The 21,972-nt window shown below is 37.0% G+C and overlaps 5 protein-coding genes across 8 annotated transcripts; 2 read left to right on the forward strand and 3 right to left on the reverse strand.

The window, feature by feature from the left end:
* Window positions 1–3,960: 3,960 nt before the first annotated feature.
* LOC110848302 (cytochrome P450 3A56) lies at window positions 3,961–6,023 on the forward strand. Its single transcript, XM_022095483.2, has 5 exons — window positions 3,961–4,260; window positions 4,338–4,485; window positions 4,590–4,746; window positions 4,817–4,968; window positions 5,047–6,023. Exons 1-5 carry the CDS (start codon window positions 4,051–4,053, stop codon window positions 5,880–5,882), a joined length of 1,503 nt encoding a protein of 500 aa, XP_021951175.1. The 5' UTR covers window positions 3,961–4,050; the 3' UTR covers window positions 5,883–6,023.
* On the reverse strand, window positions 5,885–9,399 carry LOC110849192 (G-protein coupled receptor Mth). Its single transcript, XM_022096568.2, has 11 exons — window positions 8,663–9,399; window positions 8,114–8,596; window positions 7,847–8,051; window positions 7,691–7,762; window positions 7,429–7,560; window positions 7,334–7,355; window positions 7,190–7,268; window positions 6,998–7,120; window positions 6,687–6,908; window positions 6,324–6,535; window positions 5,885–6,245 (listed from the first exon to the last, which is right to left on the reverse strand). Exons 1-11 carry the CDS (start codon window positions 8,881–8,883, stop codon window positions 6,049–6,051), a joined length of 1,968 nt encoding a protein of 655 aa, XP_021952260.1. The 5' UTR covers window positions 8,884–9,399; the 3' UTR covers window positions 5,885–6,048.
* A 470-nt stretch (window positions 9,400–9,869) lies between these two features.
* LOC110849193 (G-protein coupled receptor Mth2) lies at window positions 9,870–13,098 on the reverse strand. Its single transcript, XM_035851133.1, has 11 exons — window positions 12,473–13,098; window positions 12,242–12,397; window positions 11,856–12,182; window positions 11,606–11,783; window positions 11,397–11,462; window positions 11,284–11,324; window positions 11,081–11,199; window positions 10,796–10,997; window positions 10,504–10,722; window positions 10,217–10,428; window positions 9,870–10,132 (listed from the first exon to the last, which is right to left on the reverse strand). Exons 1-11 carry the CDS (start codon window positions 12,631–12,633, stop codon window positions 9,981–9,983), a joined length of 1,833 nt encoding a protein of 610 aa, XP_035707026.1. The 5' UTR covers window positions 12,634–13,098; the 3' UTR covers window positions 9,870–9,980.
* LOC110849361 lies at window positions 10,772–17,747 on the forward strand. Of its 4 annotated transcripts, XM_035851135.1 has the most exons (7): window positions 13,853–14,487; window positions 14,567–14,842; window positions 15,410–15,479; window positions 15,549–15,724; window positions 16,637–16,810; window positions 17,212–17,376; window positions 17,464–17,742. In XM_035851135.1, exons 4-7 carry the CDS (start codon window positions 15,679–15,681, stop codon window positions 17,613–17,615), a joined length of 537 nt encoding a protein of 178 aa, XP_035707028.1. In that variant the 5' UTR covers window positions 13,853–14,487; window positions 14,567–14,842; window positions 15,410–15,479; window positions 15,549–15,678; the 3' UTR covers window positions 17,616–17,742. The 4 variants fall into 4 exon arrangements, with proteins under 4 accessions (XP_021952459.2, XP_035707029.1, XP_035707028.1 ...); XM_035851136.1 differs by having other exon boundaries at window positions 13,834–14,487; window positions 14,567–15,479; window positions 17,212–17,358; window positions 17,464–17,747; XM_035851134.1 differs by having other exon boundaries at window positions 14,567–15,479.
* LOC110849363 (glutamate [NMDA] receptor subunit 1) lies at window positions 17,661–21,868 on the reverse strand. Its single transcript, XM_022096768.2, has 12 exons — window positions 21,605–21,868; window positions 21,297–21,550; window positions 20,640–21,225; window positions 20,463–20,566; window positions 20,226–20,393; window positions 19,056–19,282; window positions 18,772–18,975; window positions 18,695–18,702; window positions 18,390–18,606; window positions 18,274–18,322; window positions 18,097–18,206; window positions 17,661–18,025 (listed from the first exon to the last, which is right to left on the reverse strand). The coding sequence occupies exons 3-12, from the start codon at window positions 20,736–20,738 to the stop codon at window positions 17,784–17,786; spliced, it is 1,428 nt and encodes a 475-aa protein (XP_021952460.2). The 5' UTR covers window positions 20,739–21,225; window positions 21,297–21,550; window positions 21,605–21,868; the 3' UTR covers window positions 17,661–17,783.
* Window positions 21,869–21,972: the final 104 nt, after the last annotated feature.

A 21,972-nucleotide genomic window follows, 5' to 3' on the forward strand; every position in this document is an offset into this window, starting at 1 on the left:
ATCGTCGTTACGGTGATGTCAGTCCCACCAACGCCACTTTTCCCCCTCTCCGGAACCACTTTCGTCACTACTATCTGGATCTGTGGGTGAACAGGGGAATTTTCAGGGTCAATTTGAATATCCACGTTCGCACAACTTAGTAGCTACATGGCTAAATTTATTCTCTCTGATCTTTCTACTGGTTACTGAAATATCGCGAGGAATGTCTCTGTCTTTGTCCTTGATTCTCATTCGACACACTGAACCCATGCAGTACAGTCAGATGCCCTTTTTGTGCAGAATTTTGGTAGCAATTATGGTATGACATGGGGTCCAAAAATATCCTAATCGTTGGTCTGACTGCTGAGGTAACGACGACGAGTTATCCAAAATCGAAGATATCGAGAATACCCCTACGCAAAATTCACTACTCTGTTTTTGCCCAGTTACATTACGTCTGCTGTGACTTTTATTATGGGTCTCGGAATATCAATGATGAACGCTAATGAGCATTCTATTATTATTCAAGAACGCTTTTCTTTTCCACCTCATTAAATTCTGTTTGTGAAAAGAATTAAAAACGAGAGTGCATACAAGAGCACCGGCCCACGTGTGAAGTGTTCTACGTGCAGAGATGGAATGGACGAGTATGTAATGTACATACATGGATTCTGGGTCAAAATTACCTATTTGCCAGATATCTGACTGACTTATCTTGGATAATAAACCGTTTATTAGAGAGAACGGATTGGTTATATCGAGTGAAAATATAATGACTGCATGATTTATGTGTGTATTGCAGTGCTGACGTCATGTAATCTTAGAAACTTATCGGAATCAAGGAACAATGTCATTATACAGATATGCACGAGTTATCTATTTTTACCTTGACCGAAACTGAGTACGTTTCTTGCATAATCATTTATGCAAGAAATAAAACTAATTTTCTTATCGAGTTAATTTGCTATTGTAAGAACGAGCTAGATAATCGTGGAGGGTCATTAAGATTATTTTTATGACGGATAATAAGTGCGTATTTGAGACTAAAGGTTTACCTGGTCCGAGTCCGGGATGAGTAGCCTGGAGACGCACGTGTTGCTCATTTGTGGTACGAGAGACATGTTGCCGAGAACTTTTTATTTATTTATATTTAGTGAGTGAGTGAATCGATTCAGCGTATAATCAGAACTTGAAGGTTCGAAAAGGACTAATCTCTCGAGTCTTTCTTGAGTAATTTATTCAGCCACAAGTTTATTTTTCGTCAAAGTTTAATTGAAACTAACGAGAGAGACGAAAGATTGCCCTATTAAATAATATTCAAGAAACTTGCTTGCATTACGTTTCGCTGAGTGTATACTTTCTTGGAAGAAAATATAACAATTCAGTTACAGTCAGAGATTAAACCATAAAACTATTATCGTAGGTTGAGGATGGATAAATCGATCCCCGAGATTCAAGGTGGGTCGGATAAATATGACGATCGCAGTGGTAAAGGTGAGTTTCTTTCTCTGCTGTCGTCGTCGTCGTCGATAAAAAAAAAGTTTTCCTTCCCGTAGTCACCCACTCCTTATCGTATTTTGCACAAGACAGGATTAGTGGCGACTTCTTCTTCTCATGCAGTGCTTTCTTCCACGGAAAATTCTATTCTTTCGCACTATCTCACATCTCAGGAGCTAATTGGGAGTATCAAAACCAGATGTGCTATTTGCTGATCAAGATATTTCTTGTTTGAGGGGGAAAATCAGGGTTTTGTGGAAATTGCAAAGTTCTTTTTTTCTGAAAACTTGAAGATTTACAATTGTCCTTCTTCTCCTGGAATAAGAGAATGTTCGCAATTGTGTTTTTGGAGAAGTTATCTACCGTGTGTCCACCTTGTTAATAAAGCTTTGCTCCAGGTCTGAGCTAATGATCCATTATGGACGCTGTGGAACGGAGAACTGCTCCCAACTTCTTCTTGGCAAGGAGGGTGGTCCAATATCTGGTGTTGCCGAGAAATCGCCAAGAGACAACTGTAACATGGATGGAGCACAGCATGATAATCGGGATTAATGGGGTCGCACACACCAACCACCACACAGTCTACGACTAACTATTACCATATAGCTAGGTGATCATATAAGCCAGTCAGGGCAATCTACTAACCATCAATCCCAACGAAATCACAATTTGAGGTCGGTTATACACCACACACGACGCCGACCCCACTAATTCGTCTTCATCTCTCTTATGCCTTTCTCCTCCAAGGACAGTTTTATCCCGTATTTTGTAACTGGAACAAACTCACTTCCATATAACACGACCACTACCTGGGCGTATTTGTAGTTAGTAATGCGAGATAATGTAATGTATTTATCAATAGCAATAAATTTTAGCAATACCTGTCATTTCCTAAACGACCTCCACACACCAAAGTAACCTATTGACGTATGTCGTGGCGTGGCGAAATAGTCGTCGTCGCAATCACGATATCGATACAGTCGCATGTTGATCAGCATGATTCTAATCATGAATAATGGAATCATACCTGGGTTTTGGTACTTTTTCGAGGCGGAACGGAACACAATCGCTGGGATTAAACTTGTTATTTTCTTTCGGTGTCTCTAATAATTGCGGCAAATTGGGTAATTTCACCACCACTTTCAGGCACACAGCCAAGGACGACAGAAGAGGTTGAGCAATCACATTAGAATATGGTGGGTGGGTGACTAGGTTAGTTAGGTTGGTGCTATTTTAATAATCTCTCTCTCACAATAGTAGACAATGGTCCGGTCATTTATTACATTTCGACATGGATGGAAAACAAATGGGGCGAGCGAAACGCTATTTTCGACACGGATTGCACTCTACATAATTCTAGCGGTTCACATCTGCAGATTTCAATTTACAAAGAGTTTTTACTCCAATTATAAACTATGTAGTAAATTAACTAATTAAACGACCTCGAGACAAATGTCTCTCCATAAAAGCCTGGTGGTGAACAAACTATTTGCTTTGTCCAGTAAATTAGCAAAATTACAGTGCTCCCTGCCTCGTCCGGTATTATTATTGAGGAGAAAGGTCGTTTGGGTGGATATCTGGGAGATTGTACCGTGTTTTTCCTTGCCGTCCGTCGGTGGGGCGGACTCTTATTAATAAAATCTACCCAATCTCTTCTTCTTTCCATTCATCACTCACTGTCCATCTTTCTTTGGATCAAGGTGAGCTTATTGGTGGTCTTGTGGAGTTGTCGTTAGTCGGAGTGGTTATCGGGTTACATTCGAATTCATGGATTGAAAATGCCCCATTTTCCCATTTGCCATCCAATATTCCCATCCATCCAGGTTGTCTGGGTTGACGTTATTATTACCATTGAATTAATGTTATTAATACCATCGTATTACCAAAGACCACAAAGGAAAGCAGTCCGCGGACGAATAGTATTACACGAGTGGAGAATGAAATAGGGGAAAATCAATCAAGATAAAATAGCTTTCTTCACGGTACATGTAAGGAGGGCGGGGGACACATGTGCATAACAATGTATGTGTTCATATATTATGGTGAAATGAGATCTACTCTTGATTTAGATGGATTTCGGTAGGCATGGAAGGACAAGGACATGGATATTGTTAGGCAGACAAGTTATTGGTAGGACATTGGTCGTGTTTCGGAAAAATAATACACGTGAACAAAGCATCGAGAGGTCCATTATTTTACTTGTACAAGCAAATCGCGTTAAAATGATTATCTTGTAACTGATTATAAATGTTACGTTATAATAATGTGATGATGACGTTTGAATGTGTGCAGTGGCAATTAAGAACACCAATTACTTTGTCTTTTAAAATACATAAATGACGCAATAGGATACTCGTCACACGCAATAACTTCCATTCCAAAGCTACCAATAAATTGCCACTTGAGATCAACATGGTACATAAATTACTCTTATCGAGAGAAATAAGTACTTCAAAAGTACAGACTGAACTGTCAGAAATGAGCTCTCATTTATAAACTGAAATGCAACAGGCGTACATAAATGATCCAAATATTAAACCGTTATAAATAAAGTGTCACATTATTTCCCTACAAATGTCTCTGACATTTCTTCTTTTCTGCATTTTCATCTTCTTGATCATCTTTCTTGTCGTGTATGCCAGATGGAATTATAATAAATTGGACAACTTGGGTTTTCCCGTGGTCAAACCATCCTTCATCTTAGGCAGTGATCCACAAGGGTACAAAAAAGTTCAGCATTTGGAGGACTATGAGCGATTCCAGAAGTATGGAGATATTTATGGGGTATTTAAAAATTGAGAGACACATTTACATGAAATTTATCGAGATATTTACTAATTCAGGATTTCCGAAATGTTTAGTTCTTTGAAGGCAGGAACCCACAAGTGCATGTGTGTGATCCAGAAATGATACGTCTCATTTTGGTAAAAGATGGACATCATTTCAAAGAAAGACAAAAGACAGACTTTGGAAATCCTGTGACTAATGAAGTCTTGGACTGGCAGCATGGTACAAAAATATATAAATACATACATACGTTCATTACTTGGATTATATTACACACATCATTACAAATGTATTTATGTAAATTATTTACTTATTAAACGCTACAGAGGAAAAATGGAGATTTCTTCGGTCAGTAATAACACCAAATTTTGCATCGCATCGGATTCGAGATATGAGCGAATGCTTGAGAGAACTGTCAGAAGAGTTTACTTCAGAACTAAAGTCTAAATCGTTTGGTGACAAAATCACGATGGATTTCAGATCGTACGAATTTAAGACTTTTTTACAAATTTTGAAAATAAGCACTTATCTCATTTTACATAATACTTCTCAGTTTTGTTGGGTCGCTGATAACTAAAACAATCGAAAAATGCTACTGTGGCATCCGACTAGAAAACCGAGTCGATCCTGGACACACATTTGACATTCTTATGAAGAAACTTATCAGCGAATTCTCGGGATATGACATCAAACACGAATTAGTCCGTAAGCATTGGATTAAAATTAAGTCTTATTATCGTAGTTACGTCAGAATAAGCTTTATATTTATGCACATTCGTACAGGAGCATTTCCATTTTTGATCAAGTGGCATCCAACCATTCCATCCGAACCGATCGCCGTATTTCGTCAACTCGTCCTTAATCTGATTAAAGACAGGCAATCTCAGCACACTGAGAAAATCAATTTGCAATACAACTTTACCGACACGCTTATTGACCTCTTATCCAAAGCACAAGCCCCGCAATACCAGCATCTCAAAATTACCGAAAACAACGCGGTTGCACTCGCGTTGGAATTTTTCCTGGCAACTTTTGACTCCGTGAGCACGCCGATCGTCTTCATGGCGTACTATTTAGCAAGCAATCCGTCCGTCCAGGAAAAAGTTTTACAAGAAATTGACTCCGTCCTGGAGAAATGCGATGGTGAGGCTGAACTTGGGTTTCAAGCCGTGCAGGAAATGCCATATTTGCAAGCCTGCTTTCAAGAAGCGTTACGACTGGCTCCACCATTTTTCAAAGTGGAGCGGAAATGCACAAAGGATTGGGAGTACAAGGGCTATAAAATCTCAGCAGGAGTCAATGTGATCATTCCTGTATGGGCTACAAACCGACATCCGAAGTACTATGAAAATCCAGACGAATTCATTCCAGAACGATGGCTGCAATCAGGCGATAAAGATAAAAGCAACAATGCCTACGCCTTCTGCACTTTTGGACACGGTCCTAAAAACTGTGTGGGGCAGAGGTGGGCGTATGAAATGGGGAAAATTATAATGGCAAATTTTATGACGACGTTCACTTTTGAAATGAAGGAGGATACCAAAGTTCAGTTCAAACCGGGGAGTTCCTTCATTCTTAAATTTGAACCGATTTATCTTGACATTGTTCGAAGGGGGTGATATAATTAGTTGGAAGTTTTGATGTTCTGTTTTAATTTGCATATCAGACTTTCGTTAACAAAAAAAGATGAGATCAGCAGATAAATTGTTAATAATCTACATGTAACTAAATATAATTTAAATAAAAAATAATCACACCAAGTATGATCTTGTGAAGATTTGCCTATTACTTCGTTGCAAATTGATTCCGATGTGAGGTGGAATTTCTTGAAGACTCAACTCCAGTAGTTTTCGTACTAGAAACAGCTCTCAGACTCGTCTTATGCCTTCGAGTTAACGGTTTGACGATAAACTTCAAATACGGGAATCTGGTTAACAAGTCGTCAGATTTTTCTGGACTAATTGACACAAATAACATTATCCCTGCAGATTCAAATGTTACATATGTGAGTATCATATCAAGTCTCTTAAATATTATACCACAAGTATTTAGATACTTACTCTTAAAGGTTGGAAATTTTGCTTCCAACGAGTTTATGGTTTCCGACTTGCACACAAATGTGACGAAAATCGCAAACGCCTGAAAAATATTGATGTAGTCAAAAATTCCCCAATACCACGGTATTTCGCCGCAGGGTGTCGTGGCCCACGAGACGAATTCAAAACACCAAGGAATGCCCGTCAGCAAAACCAACTTTGCAAATAGCACAAGACTGTAAAAAACGGGAGAAAGTGATTAATTCCATCGTTATTTATCAGTGGCCCCGGAAGCGGGGGGACAAAGGGACAATTGTCCCCAGATGTCCCCGCAGCTTCCTCGGCCACTGCAATTTATAAAATATTTATGTGTCAGTATGTCCTTACGACTGCTTTTGTTTTGGATTCTTGGAACTGCTCATCGAAGCAAATTTTGTGCTTTGTTGGATTTTGTACATATCATAAATTGTGAAGGAAAAAAAAATCAAGTTGCATAAGAGTAAAACTCCTATCGGTCCGTACAGATAAGGCAGCAGGGCATACTCCGGGTTCATGAAGCAGTTGAGTTTCCCATACTCCGGAGTAATAATGTCACTCTCGATGTCATTTCTGCGTAAAATATTTTGCAATTTCCGTTCAAAATGATTTACACATGCATTCTGATCAGACAAATGTATATGCAGGAGTATTTCACAAACTTGTAAAAGTAGTCGAGCACAACTGCTACGCCAACAATTGTTGAAGGCGTTCCCAGAGAGAAGAGAGCGTAAAGCATGAATCTGCTGAGACCCTTCGACTTGCCTCCAGTTGGTAATAGTGATCTGTGTGTGGATATAAATACATTTTATGTTATGTAATCTGGAAGGAAGACTGGATTTTTTTTTCAATACCGAAACGTCCACCATAAAGAAAAATTTACACAGCTCATCCAACAAAAAGTGCACAACCAGAAGAAATGGGCTCCAATGGCTAAAAATAAATAAAGAAGTGGTCAATTGTGTGTTAAATTAATTAAAATATTGATATGAACAAACCAATAATAAGACATCCATAATTCTGAAAAAAAGGAATAAAAAGATTACAATAAGAGGTAATTAACATAAAAGGTAAGAATGTATTGATTAATTACCCCACTATTCCCAAAAAACGTAAGGTAATCCAGTTTAGAAAGTCCAGTGAATATATACATTGCAAACATTGATCCGAAATATGCTATTGAAGTGTATCCGTGAACGTTTTTCTTCTCCCCCAAGATGTACACCTAATGGAAACGGTAAGTTAAGAAAATCCAGACCCACACTTGTCCAATCAAATTGATCTTGATCAAACAATGGGATAAATGTGGGTTTGGAATTTTTAAATAAAAAATGGGCAATATTTAGGTTTCATACTAGGACAGTGATCAGAAGAAATGCTGACCCCACCAGAAATGACACTGCATACGCCTTTGAAGTACCGACATTCTATATTTAGAAGAAAGTCGCAAGATTAAATCAGTAAATGATTTAGTCAATCAAAATGAAATTTTTGAAAATAATTTGACATACCGAGACGCACGGCTTTACAACCTCACTGTAGTCCCTGCAGTCAATAATAACAGTGTCTTGAAAGTCTCCAGAAAAGGTGGCATTTGGAGATGCATCGTCATCAACATTTTTTGCACCGTCTAAACAAAATGTTCCAGGTGCAAGTAAATTCCACTTCCACTTATCATGCTTCATCCAAACACTTCCATCGAGAAGTATTCTAAATCTGTGGATTGCATAACGGTTAAAATATAGCGTCGAATCTACATTTAAAATAATATCTCTTACACATCTTTCTTTGGAATTTTGGAACTGTGTTTCAGTGGATAAGCGATTATGGAACTTCGACACCACTCCCTTGGATGGCTAATGGTGACTTTTGGCCTTTGACCTATTCCGATCTCTGTGAGAGGTGCTTTGGAGTGCAGATCTGAGTAGAACATCGGACTCCAAGATGCATTTCCAGCTGGCCGACATCGAACCGTTCCATCTTGATAAAGAGAAAAGTCAGCTACCTCGTGTGGTGGACAGCACTTTGGAACACTTTTGGAACAGGGTTTTTCTTCAGAACATTTTTCTGGATTGCATACAATAAGTTCCATGTGGTCAAGAATTGGAGAAATTTTATTTATGCAGTATTCGTTCGGAGGCAAGTAATCTTTGCCATTCTTCAAGTATCCGTTGCTCAGGAATAATTTAACATCTTCCGTAGCATTCTGAACGAGAAGGGAGGAAGTTCCATTGGGGCAGGATATCGATTGGTAAATCCACCTGCGGAGTTAGAAATTTGAGATTTTACCAAAAAATCAAATTGAATGATAATTATGTAAAACCAACCGTTCCGAAAAATCCACATTTGTAAGTTCATCTTCGTTGTATCCCGAATCAATTAAATTTTGATGTTTGACTAAAAACTCTTGAAACAATTGTCCACTAAAAGTGTCATCATTTTGAATTTTTGTGCAATTCTTATTTGAACAACACACTCCAAAATTCACAATTTCGCATCTCACGAGACAAAATAGCGTTAAGAATATTACAAAGATTTTAAAAACCATGATGACTTTGTTAAATCTCCAGACTTGTATCCGAGTAATTACGACTGGATCTTCCCCAAATTTTATGATACTTCCACTGCAGTCTCAAAGTGGAAATGACGCCATAAACTCAATCTGCTAAAAGTCATCCACCGCAATCCCACTAATGCGCAGATTCTACTAATTGACTTATGCAATGGAATGACCAGAAGGCGTTTTTTGCACAAATACACATAATTAAATAGGTCTGGAATCTCACAATAAATCACATTACATTATGCAACACTGTCACTAATGAAATTTTCCGAAAGGGGTAAGAATAACTTTGCAGATGCTGTGAGACGAGAAACTGATACGATTTGGTGTTTAATACTAATAAAACCAGACTTGTTGAGACTCTGACTTAACCTTCGGCACTCTGGTCGTTGACTAAGAAATCTTTATGAGATCGTACAGTCTCGATTTAATCAAGTCGAAAAAAAACGGACACGGTTGAAATCAACATCCCACAGCCAAGTAATGACAGCCTGCAGGTATTTACATTACAAAAGCTTGCCTCGCGTCAATAATATATCGATATAAAGTAGATCGAAATTTTATATCAGCTTCGTCATTTTCGTGGACATTGCATGTCACAAAATCGCAGCACGCATACCTGGAATTTCGTTAAAGCCAACATATGTATGGCGTTTTGCATATAATGTTAATTTTATAATCATTGTGCTGTGGAGTAGATCCATAAAAGTGTTGTCTATTCATGGTCCGTCGGCTTCTGGGGTTTTACGTTATTTTTTTGATTCTGTGAATCTCAGCAACTGAATGATACACTAGATTTCATCTCCTATTTCCATTGTGTATTGTGCTTTGGGTTTGAGTGACAGTTAATTGGCGACTTAACAATGGATCTAATTACAATGGACACGTTTTATAAATTCATTAATCATTCGTTTTTTCTAGGACTCTTCAATTCAATTACACCGAGTATGGAAAATAAAAATTCTAGTTGGTTGTATGTACTTACAAAATAGGAACAATTTATTAGACTAATAGACAAAACTCATAAATTTGCATACATATGTCTTTGTATCGTGATTTCATGAATGATGCAGATTTTAGCATCATTTCATTTCAAAGCTGACGTTATTTCCGGGATTTTCCCCAGCAGTGCTTCTAGTGGAGCTGGTAGAAATCTGCGTCGTCACACTCGTCGAGCTTAGGCCACTCCCAATTCGAGAACGAAGAAATTGCAAACCCAATAACTGGAACAGACCTAAAATAACGCATATCTAAATTAATTCTACGCTATTTATATGCAAATAAAGTGTAAACTATATGTAAACAAGTTCATACGTACATCGAAGGCAAGGTAGCTTTACTTGAAGTCCTCTAAAAATATCCGCCTTGCAAACAAAAATGACAAATATGGCGACAGGTTGCAGAATGTTGATGACATCTAAAACATAGGCAACCGGGTTGCTTGATGCTCTCCCAAATGCGAAGTACGACACAAGTTCCAGTATCCAGATTAGTCCCATGACGAAAAAAAGCTTGACAAAGAGCAAAAACCTGTTAAGACAAAAAAATGTTTTCGATTAAATGGAGCATTAATCATAAACAGTGGCAATTATCATGTCAGCATACTTGGATTTTTCCGTGTCATTCTGCGAACTCTTGTTAGTTGCAAACTTTGTACTTTCCCCAATTTTGTAGAGGGTGATTACAGTAATTACAAACAAGGCGACGTTGCACCCTAGCAAAATCGCGACGGGGACAAACTTGAAGAACAAAGCTGAAGAATCATTAATATAACAGTGAAGGACAGAGTATTCTAGGTAGATTGCGGTTGCGTCCAATTTTCCACTGAAATTTTAGATAATAATTTTTTTTTCTACTGGTTTTTGATAAGTTTGTCAATAATTTGAAATGTGCTCACGTGAATAATTTTTTCAGCGCAAAGCCAAACAGTAAAACGGCAGAGGGGACGAGAAATGCGAAGAGTAAGTAGAAAATAAATCTCTGTTTCCGCTTTGATCTTGCAGTGGTCAATGTCAAGTTATTAAACGTCCAATATACATCGAAATTAATTAATGTTAGCCAGCAGAATGTTGACAGGTACAGAAAATGAGAGACAATTGCTGCAAGAAAACAACATATTAATTTTATATATATTCAATTGAATCCCACTTTTCCATATTAATTTTCATGTAAATATACCCACCCAAAGATGTGCACACCCAGTCACTGGAATCGCTTAAAGCTACCTTCTCATTATGCGCGTATATAGCAAATACAGACAGATGCAGACACAACATAGAAATTGCGTAAGATAGCAATGTCCTGAAATATATATTAAATATATGAATATTTATAAATATATATATCAGATTTCTGAAATTTCCTGAATTTACATATATTTTATACCAGCTGTGGATATTTTGCCTTTCTGAAAGGATGAGGTACACCTTTTTTCAAAGAAAAGGTAGATGTAAAGATAAAGAAGATTAAGTAAGTTTAAGTTTCGATTTCGATATTACCGACACTGTCAAAATTAGAAAGCAGCATGCAATGGCTTGGAAGACAAAGTACACTGGTTCCTCGACCTGTTTATGAATAAATAGATAAGTATGAATAATATCTAACGGTAATAATAATAATAATATCTATTTAAGTATGAATGAAATAATATGAACATTTACAAACAACTTAAATTGTTTAATTAATCTTGAGTATATCTTATTATTACCATATCTTCTACATCCGGTGGAGAACAGTCTACCACAATAGCGTCATTTTTCGAATCCACAATATTTGATGCATCTCTTTTAATTCCATCAATACAAAAACTTCCATGAGATAAGACTCTCCAGGGTTGAAGTTGATGATTTTTAACAATCACATTTCCATTGCTTAAAATCCGGATCCTTCGAATTTTAATTTGACAAATTTAACCTTTGGCTCATACCCAAAATACGTAATTCAAAACCATTTCATACAAATATTTGCTGCCCTCGAATTCCATCGAGTCCAAAATGTATGGCCCAAATTCTTTACACCATCCTTCTTTGGGATGACTTGAAATAAACCGGATGGGATTAAATGTTGTATTCATATCTTCGGAAATGATTGTGTCCTCGTCTTCGTTCTCATAAATAGTCGGTTCCCAAATACTGGTAGAATTTATGCATTTAAAACCTCCATCGTCCTCGAGTGTAAAAACGGCGTTTGGTGGGCAGCATTTTCTGATACAGGGTTCAGCCCCACAAGCTTTTTCCCAACGTTTATTTTGACATATTTGAAACTCTATGTCGTCCTCTGTAATACTAAATTGTGCTGAAATTAGTTTCCGTAAAAAATTTGACATTAAATAAACATTGTTTACTTGTGTATGCAATATTTCTGCGGTTTGTACTCTTGAAATTCATAATGCAAATGTCCATCCTCAGATATTGGGTTTTGTCCGTCAGACATGTTGTAGGGAAGTGTATGCACTTCTATGACATCCATGAAAGAACAATTTAGCTGAAACTGTGTAGATCTGAAAAGCATATTTTTAAACGATTTAGTTTTAATTTCATAAAATCATTATCCATAAATCAAGCATATTACTCACCCATATGAAAAATTGTAGCCCGCAGAAAAGTCTGGCCACATGTTTGTATCATTATTACAGACATTGACAACTGAAGAGTCAATTATTGTTATCATGGACAAAATCAGGAAAGCCACGTGCTTTCCCTTATCTTTTAGCAAGTGAATCTTAATTCGTATCATGTCAGGGAAAGAAGCTTATGAAATTGTTTAATATCCTGCTTTGCTTATGCTAATTGTGATACCCGGAATTATGTTAAAAACAGTGATTTGGTGCGCGTGATGTGCTGGTGAGATTGTTCGGATCTTCTTACGCATTTCACTCTGTATGGATAATATTACTGTGTGGATCGTTTAACACCATTCGAGCAAATCCAGAATCTTCCCCAAAAGAGAGAAAATACAAAACTTGCATATTCTCAGTAATAAATATATTTAGGTAATAATTACACAAAACCTGTTAATAACAGTCTATAGTATTTCATATGATTAATAATTATTACTACAAACCACGGTCACGACACGACACGACAGAAGGAATGGAATCTTATAATATGGCAAACATACGTAAGTGCATACAATCATCTGCACAAGTCAAAGTCTAGTAGATACTCAAACTTAATAATAAAAGTGGTTGTTGAACGACTTTTGAAAAAAACCTGCGTTCAACGAAACCACTCAAATCTTGAACCTCGGAACCTGAATCTGTCGAGGATTTCATTTATATCACGTATTACCACATACGTACTTATTATTCACTTATTTTCTTGGTCCAACCAAAGTGGTAAAAAATGGAATTAGTACTTGCACAAACTCAGTACATCATCAATCTCAAATGATATTTTGTTTAGCCTAAAAGAAACTTGATTGGCAATTGGCATTGTCGTGTTGACTTGAAAATTGTAATTCGCATATCCTAAAAGTATGTACATGCTATGTTAACTAGAAATATTTAATTAATTACAGGCAAGCATTTAGTCTTAGCGTCACGTTTCATTTGGCTGTTTAAAGGATTTGGCAGGTAAATTGGTAGTCTTTGTCTCATTTTCAGCTTCACCATTCGTATACCACGTTTCGTCGATACTTCTTGGAACGTGAGACAAGGGTGGTTTTAAATAATATGCATAATCACCAAAAAGTTCAAACTTGTACAATTAGATCTGATTGATTTCATGGTGCATTTCATTGATAATATTCCAGCCTTTCAAGCGAAATCTGCCCTAAACGTTAAAAGAAAATCATCCGAGGGTGGAAACCGCACCATAGTGCGTGCAGCTCCGAGAAATGCCTCGTAAATTTGTTGTAATTATCGCAAGCTAGCATTTTTCACAAGTTTGCATGGGAAAGATTTAAAAACTCCATCTATTTTAAAGTATACGCACCCAACCTGGAGAAAATAATAATTCCAACATATCAGAAAATGCAACTTATAACATACATAAATATAATGCATAAAAAATGCATATATGTATGTACGCACAGTCTTATGTACATGCAAATGAATTCAAATAGACACTAAAAAAACTGCATTCGAATTATTAGCATAAACTCGTTCATAAACTGTAAAGATAGGCTTGGCCTTGGAAGAGTATCGATACAATCCTTACACAATTTTTGAAATTTAAATTTTGAAGGAATGGAAAGGGTGGGTCTTACTTCCTTCTTAATTATTTCCCAGTGCCCTTTGGTCCTTCCTTAGTCTATAATATGCGTGCATATAGACTCACGCGTACGTACTCACAGCCTGTATTCTTGAAACTTTTATTGCCGAATTCTACCAAATCCGTTCGCATGAAATGAAACTTCCCTCAGGCTACCAGTTAAGGATACACAGTTTCCACAAGTCTTTCTATTCTTTCACTTTCTTCTCTCTGACTTGATCGAGTTACTCGATTTTAAAACACCTCCTAAATACAGTAAGGTTTCTGTTAAACATGAAAACCTTAAGGCAGTGTCAAACCTGGGGGACTTCTTCCACCCTTACAATCTTAGTAATTGTAATTGGAATAATTTCCCCAACACGGTCTGACAAGCTGGGTAAATATTTAATAATTTGAATTTTTTACTCTTAGCTAGAATCTCAAAAAAATAAATTTACGTCAATTACCATTTCTAGAAGACAATAATTGCAACAGAACTTGGGTTCTTGGCCAAGTCAGAGATTACTTGGAACGGGACGATTTTGCGGAAATTATGACCAAAGAAATTTATGGCGAACGGATGAATCCGCTCATATTTTGGAACAACTTACAATTAATAAGTAGCAAATTTGACATTTGCCACTCCGATGAAGCAATCTACCTTCGAAAGTATTGCTACGATTGGCCACATACGGCACAGCAAGTGAATGACGATGTTGTCAAGATTTTTGCAAATGAGATCCTAATGTCTAGTAAGAAAATATGATAGGACTTAATCGCGAGTATTTAAGGGGAGGCTTCAGAACTTTTCATAATTTATTTTTAAAGGAATGATTTGAGTAAAATTTGTTCGCAACAAAAACGAGATATTTGAGAAGTTGTAGTGGTTTCATACTGTGTGAATTTTAACCGGTAGATAAATAACGAAGGCAGTACTATACTTTGGAAAAGGGGGAGGGGGGTAAATGGCCCCACAATATAGTCAACTATATATGAAAACTATTGGAACCACAATATTCAGAATTGGGGCACGAATATGACGTGCGTGGGCATTGGGCAAGTGTTTTTATCGAATATTGCCTACCTAATTTTCGTATGAAACTTGAAGCCTCCCCTTTAAAAAAACAAGACAATAATTTATTTCACAATTGTAACGTCCGGATCGAAAACTACTTCCTCAACCATTGTTTTAAAAAAACGACCTCGGGTTTTCAAATACTGTAAACTTTAAAAAATTGGTTGCGGAGGTTGTTTTATATCCCGACTTTGCAATTTCGTTATCAGTTTATACAGACCCACACCCATTCGTTTCGCAATAGGTTGACTTCACTCGAGCCACGAAACGATCTCCGCTAAAATCTGGGAAGATGGCGATGCATTATTCGAACTGTAAAAGATTTAAGAGTCCTTTATGTATTTTAAATACATTAATCAGCCATTTTTTTATAATATTCACAGGATTACCCCGATTCCAGTAAAGGAAGATGACTTTACTTATGCATACTATTACTTGGACAGCCTCCTGGCGAGACTGCTAGCCCCCTCGTATGCGGAGGAAGTTGGATGGAATTCTACCTCTAACTCGGTTATGAAGATCAACTTTAGCATGGCAATAAAAGAACGGCTGGAAAAGGGTAACAGTTTTCAGTACAATCACGATTCCTTGGTATTCTTCTTAAAGCAAAGGTTCAGAAGGTTACTAGATTGACCTTTTACCAATTCCCTAGTAATGTTGCGCAGAATGGCGAGTTTAGTTTAATAAGGAAGTTTCCTTATTAACCTTCTTTAAAAAAATTGTTGCCAGCCAAAACCATATCCGACCGACCTCTGAGGGTCAAAACCGGGTCAAGTGCTGACACCTCATCCAGTGGGATGTGAATCGATCAGTCTTGAATCAAGACTCTTGATCATACAATCATTTTAGTATATTATAGAATTATGTGAGATAAGAAATGACTGTGTAATCCCTGAAAAACTTGTATTTAATGTCTTAAACGATGCATGAGGAATCTCACAACGAATCATAATTCGGGTATGAAAATTTAAAAAAAGTATTAACAAAATTAAAAAAAATATTGGCGGTGAAAACAGCTCGAAAAAATATTTTTATAAAGGCTAGAATCAGTTGGTACTTTCGGTATTTTTCACCATTGTGAAAGTACCAACGATTTTAAGAACACTCACTTTATTTTTAACTCGACCATTCTGCTTAACCGTATTACAGTGGTAAGGTTCTAAGATACCAAAAGTCAAACAACCGTGGTGTGTCGTGGCATGCAAATTTACAGAAAAATCTGGAAATGATTTCAACAATGTAATTTTAGATAATTTGTACAACATTTTCATAAAATACGGTGCTTTCGATTTCACATTTTGTATTCTAAGTAATGGAAAATCTGCCTCATTTCACTAGTTTATTAAAATTGAGACTAAAAAATAGATCGTCAAAAATCTAACGTGTTGTGATTACTAAATATAAAAAATACACAAGCATTATTGAGAACATCACTAAAATACCATATTCATTTTGTTTTACTAAATTTTAGACGAAATAGCAAAACGCGAGGACCAGGAATGGAAGGCGAATATAACTGTCCAAGTTTCAAATATAACTGCCCAACTTTCAAACCTCACTGACCAACTGAATATATTAAAATACGATATGAATTATTTTCATACAAACCTTTCTACACCAATCGTACATCCTGATAAAGAAACAGGTAAATAAACAAATTTATTTTATTAAAGGGAGGCTTCAGAACTTTTCATAATTTATTTTTTAATTAATAGCTCGAGTAAAACTTGTTAGCAAAAAAATATGCATGATATTTCAGAACATGCAGGCATAAAATTAGTATTTCATTGCAATACATATAAGGATAACTGGAACACTAATTTATTGAGGGGCGTATGTATTTCAGCCATGAGAAATACAGAATGAATTTCGTTCAAATTTAGACATGTAATAATTCAAAATCTTCGACCCCACATAAGCCTTCGCCCTCCGCTTCCGGCCTTGTGCCTCGTTTCTTTTTGCAGCGTTAGCTAATTTGATTGCTTCATATTTTCATATGGCGTCAGCACTATAAGGTTCAATGCTTAATTTATGTATTATTTGCAGCTTCCGATTTTGAAAAATGTTCGCCAATATGCGGACCGGTCTCCATCGGAAGGTCTGGATCTTTCACGGATAATAAACCAATACGAGATTGCTGCTACATCAATTACCAGTATGTCGATGGTTACTGTCAACAGCATACACCTCTGTGTATGTCCCCAGCGGATAGTAATTAAGGATTTACTTATTTATTTTCACGCAATAATCTAAATAATCGCATTATTTCTGTGAATATAATAATTTACATATTAATAGGGGCTGTCCATAACCCAATTGAAGCATGTGACAGTTTATGCAGCCACCGAGGATTCGAGGACCAGTTAAACGTCTGTTGTGGCCGACATGGTTTCGCATTCGGATTTTGCGATAACTGGAACCACGCCGTTTGTTGGAAGTTCATACAATAAATATACGAATATACAATATGTTTATTCTAAAACACAAATATCATTTTTATGAATGACACAGCTTCATGAAATTCAAGTTTACCAATTTATGTATATCTTGCATGCTTTATTTCCCAACCAAAATTGCAAATGCAGTTAAATTATTAATTTAATTAAGTACTCTAGTTTTTAAAACTTTCCATAATATCCACCAGTTGTAGTAACAACGGGTTCTTTACCCGAAATGGGGTCACCACCTCCAGTACTTCTGCTCGTATTAAATCCAATGCTCGCCAAGATGGCTTTGGAGCAGAGGAAAAGGATGTTGCCTCCAGGTGTCGGGGGAAAGATCCGTTCCAGGACAAGGATGAAGAGGCTGAGACAATAGCCCAAGATAAGAATGATGAAGGCCGTATATACGTCGTTAAATCCTGCAAAAAACAAGGTTTAAGCAATTATAAACAAATGACACTGTATATTATTAGATTATGTAGAAATTGACCTAGTGGGTCCTTTGTCGATCCCGTCTTTTCCAAACACATGACAGCCGATTGCCGAAAATATGTCTCTAACAGTCTGTACCTTATTCCACGTTCATACATTATGAGAAGTCTGCAGTAGAAACCCATAATGGAAAATTGAGATTCAAGGAGCAAAAATTTGTAAGGTTATGATTTACCGATGATTAAAAAAGTCCTTGAAAGGTGACCCTTTACGAATGAAACTGCCTATAAACACGAAATAAATAGATATAATTAACATAAATATTTGTATACTTAACATGAAAGTACTGACCTCCTCGAATTGGTCGCCCCCCGATAGGAACGCGAGAAATGGAATTACAAATCGCGGTATCGTTCATTTTTTCTTTCGCCACTGGATAGAAGAAGTCCGACGCTCCGATGAAGGCGGATTGTTCGTTGGGAGAGAGCACTTTGGGGAGAGCGACCTCGGACCTTATCGACCTTTTTTCTTGCGGGATGCATGGAATTACTCCTTCCGATTCTAATTTCTAGATTTGCACATATTATTTACCACTTGTTACATTATGTGTGAGAAACTTTTGTGCACAAATTCTACTTTTTTGGGGGTTGTCTCACCTGGATAACTGTACAAACCACACAAAAAGACATTATTATTCCAAGTCATGAATTAAGAATTATGATAAAACACATACCATACATCGCGTTGATGGTTTGATTATCCTGAAAAATAGTGTACCCGCGATTCACGATGTCATCCAAATTTCTGATCGGCATTACTTTCACCGATAAAATGGAGACCAGGGCGGCAGAGTAGGCAACATATGAAACTAAACCGGTGATAAGGGCGAAGATGAAAATGATTTTCATGCAGGTGGACTCCGGACACACGTGCCAGCCTTCGAGGTGAATAAATTATGATAGTGAAAGTTAGTAAGTATCAAAATGCTAAAGTGAGGGGGCAAATTTCAGTGTTTACCTTGCTGACATATTGCACCTGCCGCCCAAATAATTAGCTCCTGAATTAATATCGAATCATTTTCATGCATCGTTTGGAGTCGTCGCTTCACAATGGACAATGCAAACATGGCAAGCACAATGAGAATCCACGTGGACAACATTGTGAGCCAGAGATCACGGGTGAATGCATTGATGAAAATGTCTCGGAAGGAACTTGACGGTGGTTGAACGAAGAAGCCCCACAAGCTGAAAGTATTTTGGAATTGAAACTGATATATCGTCGCTGTTCGTGCAAAAGTTATTGGTTGAGAAACCAGTCAGAAATAGAAATTGTCGGATTAATTTCTGGTAAATATGAGACTTCATAACTATAATATGGTGTCACATTTTCCTGCATTTTCATCTGACAACTTATGTGATGGGGTGACAAATGTGCAAAGACAAATGTGCAAACGACTAATGTGCAAAGACATTTGTGCAAACGATAAATGTGCAACCTGACAAATGTGCAGCCCGATAAATGTGCAAACGATAAATGTGCAACCGATAGATGTGCAGGAATTTTTCCAACAAATAGTGCAATATATCTTGATATAATTTACACTTCAAATCAAATTACATCTTATCAGAAAACTAAGAATTCTGAAACATTAATTTTGTGGTGAAGCTTATGAAGCTGGAGATCTTATAATGCAGATTTTATACTTATTAAATATTACTAATCATCATTATAACGGGGTTGACCCCTGTCAATTTTATAATAAAATTCCCGTGCCGAATCACTGTAATGCTAAATTTAGCTAGTGACAATTAAACTTTAGTTAGGGACACCCCGCGGGGACAGAATTTAAAATAACAGCAAATAAGTAAATCCCGAATTATTTCATTGAATATCAAGATATATTGCACCATTTGTTGGAAAAATTCCTGCATATTTATCGGTTGCACATTTATCGTTTGCACATTTATCGTTTGCACATTTATCGGGCTGCACATTTGTCAGGTTGCACATTTATCGTTTGCACAAATGTCTTTGCACATTTGTCGTTTGCACATTTGTCTTTGCACATTGGTCGGGCCACCACTTATGTTTCCAATTGGTTTTGAAGGCGATAATTTCTGCGAACAGCGACGGTATGTACAATTAATTCAATTTTAGAATTTATAGTTTTGGATTTCATTCCCATACTTTGTGTAATATGTTGGATGCAAAAACTGAATATATCGAGCCCGATAAGGCAGCACTTCAGATGCAGATATGGAAATGTCTGCTTCACCAGAGATAATCTGTTGTCCCATCCCTGATAAAGTATTATTTCGTAGAGCCAACCATCCAGTACCAACGCTGACCACGATTCTGGAAGAGAAATTGGATATCATTTTGTGTCATCGTGATAAATATTTGGATAATTTTTCAGCTCATTACGAAAGATTGAACGATTCTCCCAGAAACTTGACTTGGTCGGCTTCGTAGCCACTTTCAAATGAATCGTTTTTCGGACTAAACTTGGCTCTAAATGGATATCCGTGCTGCAAATGGAAACACCATTTATTATCGATAAATGAACACTTGTAATATTTCTAGTAAATAAATAGGTCATACCGCTGACAGACATTGGTCAACAGCAAAGTCAGCGGAGAAAGTCCAGCCATGAAATATAATTGAGAATTTTTGATTATAATTCGTATATCTGACAACCATTCTTATTTAGTAAAGTAACGTAAATTTATGTACCTGCTACCGTCGACAAAGGAGCTGCTTTAAAGTTGGATCTTCGAATAACTTTCTGAACCAGGGTCAATCCCCGCTGAAGATCAACGAGCTCAATGAAGGACGCATTCTTTATCGAATAAAATTCTACAATCCGAATTTCTGCAAGTTCCGAGCTACAAGTGGTGATATTTGTAGGAATTTGTACGATAAAGGGACCACGACTCGTAGTACTTTTTTGAGTCTGATTTTGTTCAGACGCATTGTTGGAAATCTTCGCATTAATTTTTGGATCAACACACTTCAGAAACGTAAAGTATACATCACTGTCAATGTCAAATCCGGCAGTCACGCCTGGTTTTTTCGAAATTACTTCCCCCTCTTCCTTCTCAGTGAGAGGATTTTGCCAAGCGATGACGAAATAGGGTTTCAAGTTTGTTTCGTGCCGATCCCCTATTTCGGAAAGAATGCGACGAATCTATACAAAAATATGGATACATATTTATTTTTGTCGCTACCAGCGTTTCTTATCAATGAAATATCATTTACGTTATCTAAAACAGACTCCAAGGATCCCAACTGGCTCAGATTAATCATAATTGCGACAGTCACATTTTTAAGCGTTTTCTCATTTTTGATATGGTTCCAAAACGTGCTCTTTCCAGACTGATCCTTCTCCGAAGATTTTAAAGATTCGTCTTCTTTACGGGCTTGAGATTGAGGATTTATTACTTCCTCTGAAGAATTAATTGGGTAGTGCGCCATTTCTCGGCCGCTTGTTGTCCCCGTCCAAAAATCAGAGCCTGCAAAAATCCTATTCTAGTTTAACAAATACATAAATTACAGCTTTCACTCACCACCGCTTTCTCCATTCAGCACGCCAAAAACGATGTCGAAATTTCTAAAATAGTAGTTAAACTCGTCTCCGAAGACGTGACTGATGTCGTAATTTGCTGAAATTGATGCTACAGTTATACTAATGTATAGCATGGCCAATACGAAGGAAGGACACCCCATTGTTCGATGGTTAACCATAGTCCGTATTAAATAGTATATCAAAAAGTGTCTATTCTACATTCTACAAGGTGTAAAAAGTGATTGACGATATGTCGACTTTGGATGGTAAATTCGCCTAAATCGTTACTATACATTTGGTGGTCGAGAAAGAATGAATACGTGGCTGGGAAATGGAGGAGGTGCACACCACTCCTTCAAATTGATTGTA

The sequence above is a fragment of the Folsomia candida genome, unplaced genomic scaffold (assembly GCF_002217175.1).
Source record: "Folsomia candida strain VU population unplaced genomic scaffold, ASM221717v1 Fcan01_Sc004, whole genome shotgun sequence".
NCBI classification, from domain to species: domain Eukaryota; kingdom Metazoa; phylum Arthropoda; class Collembola; order Entomobryomorpha; family Isotomidae; genus Folsomia; species Folsomia candida.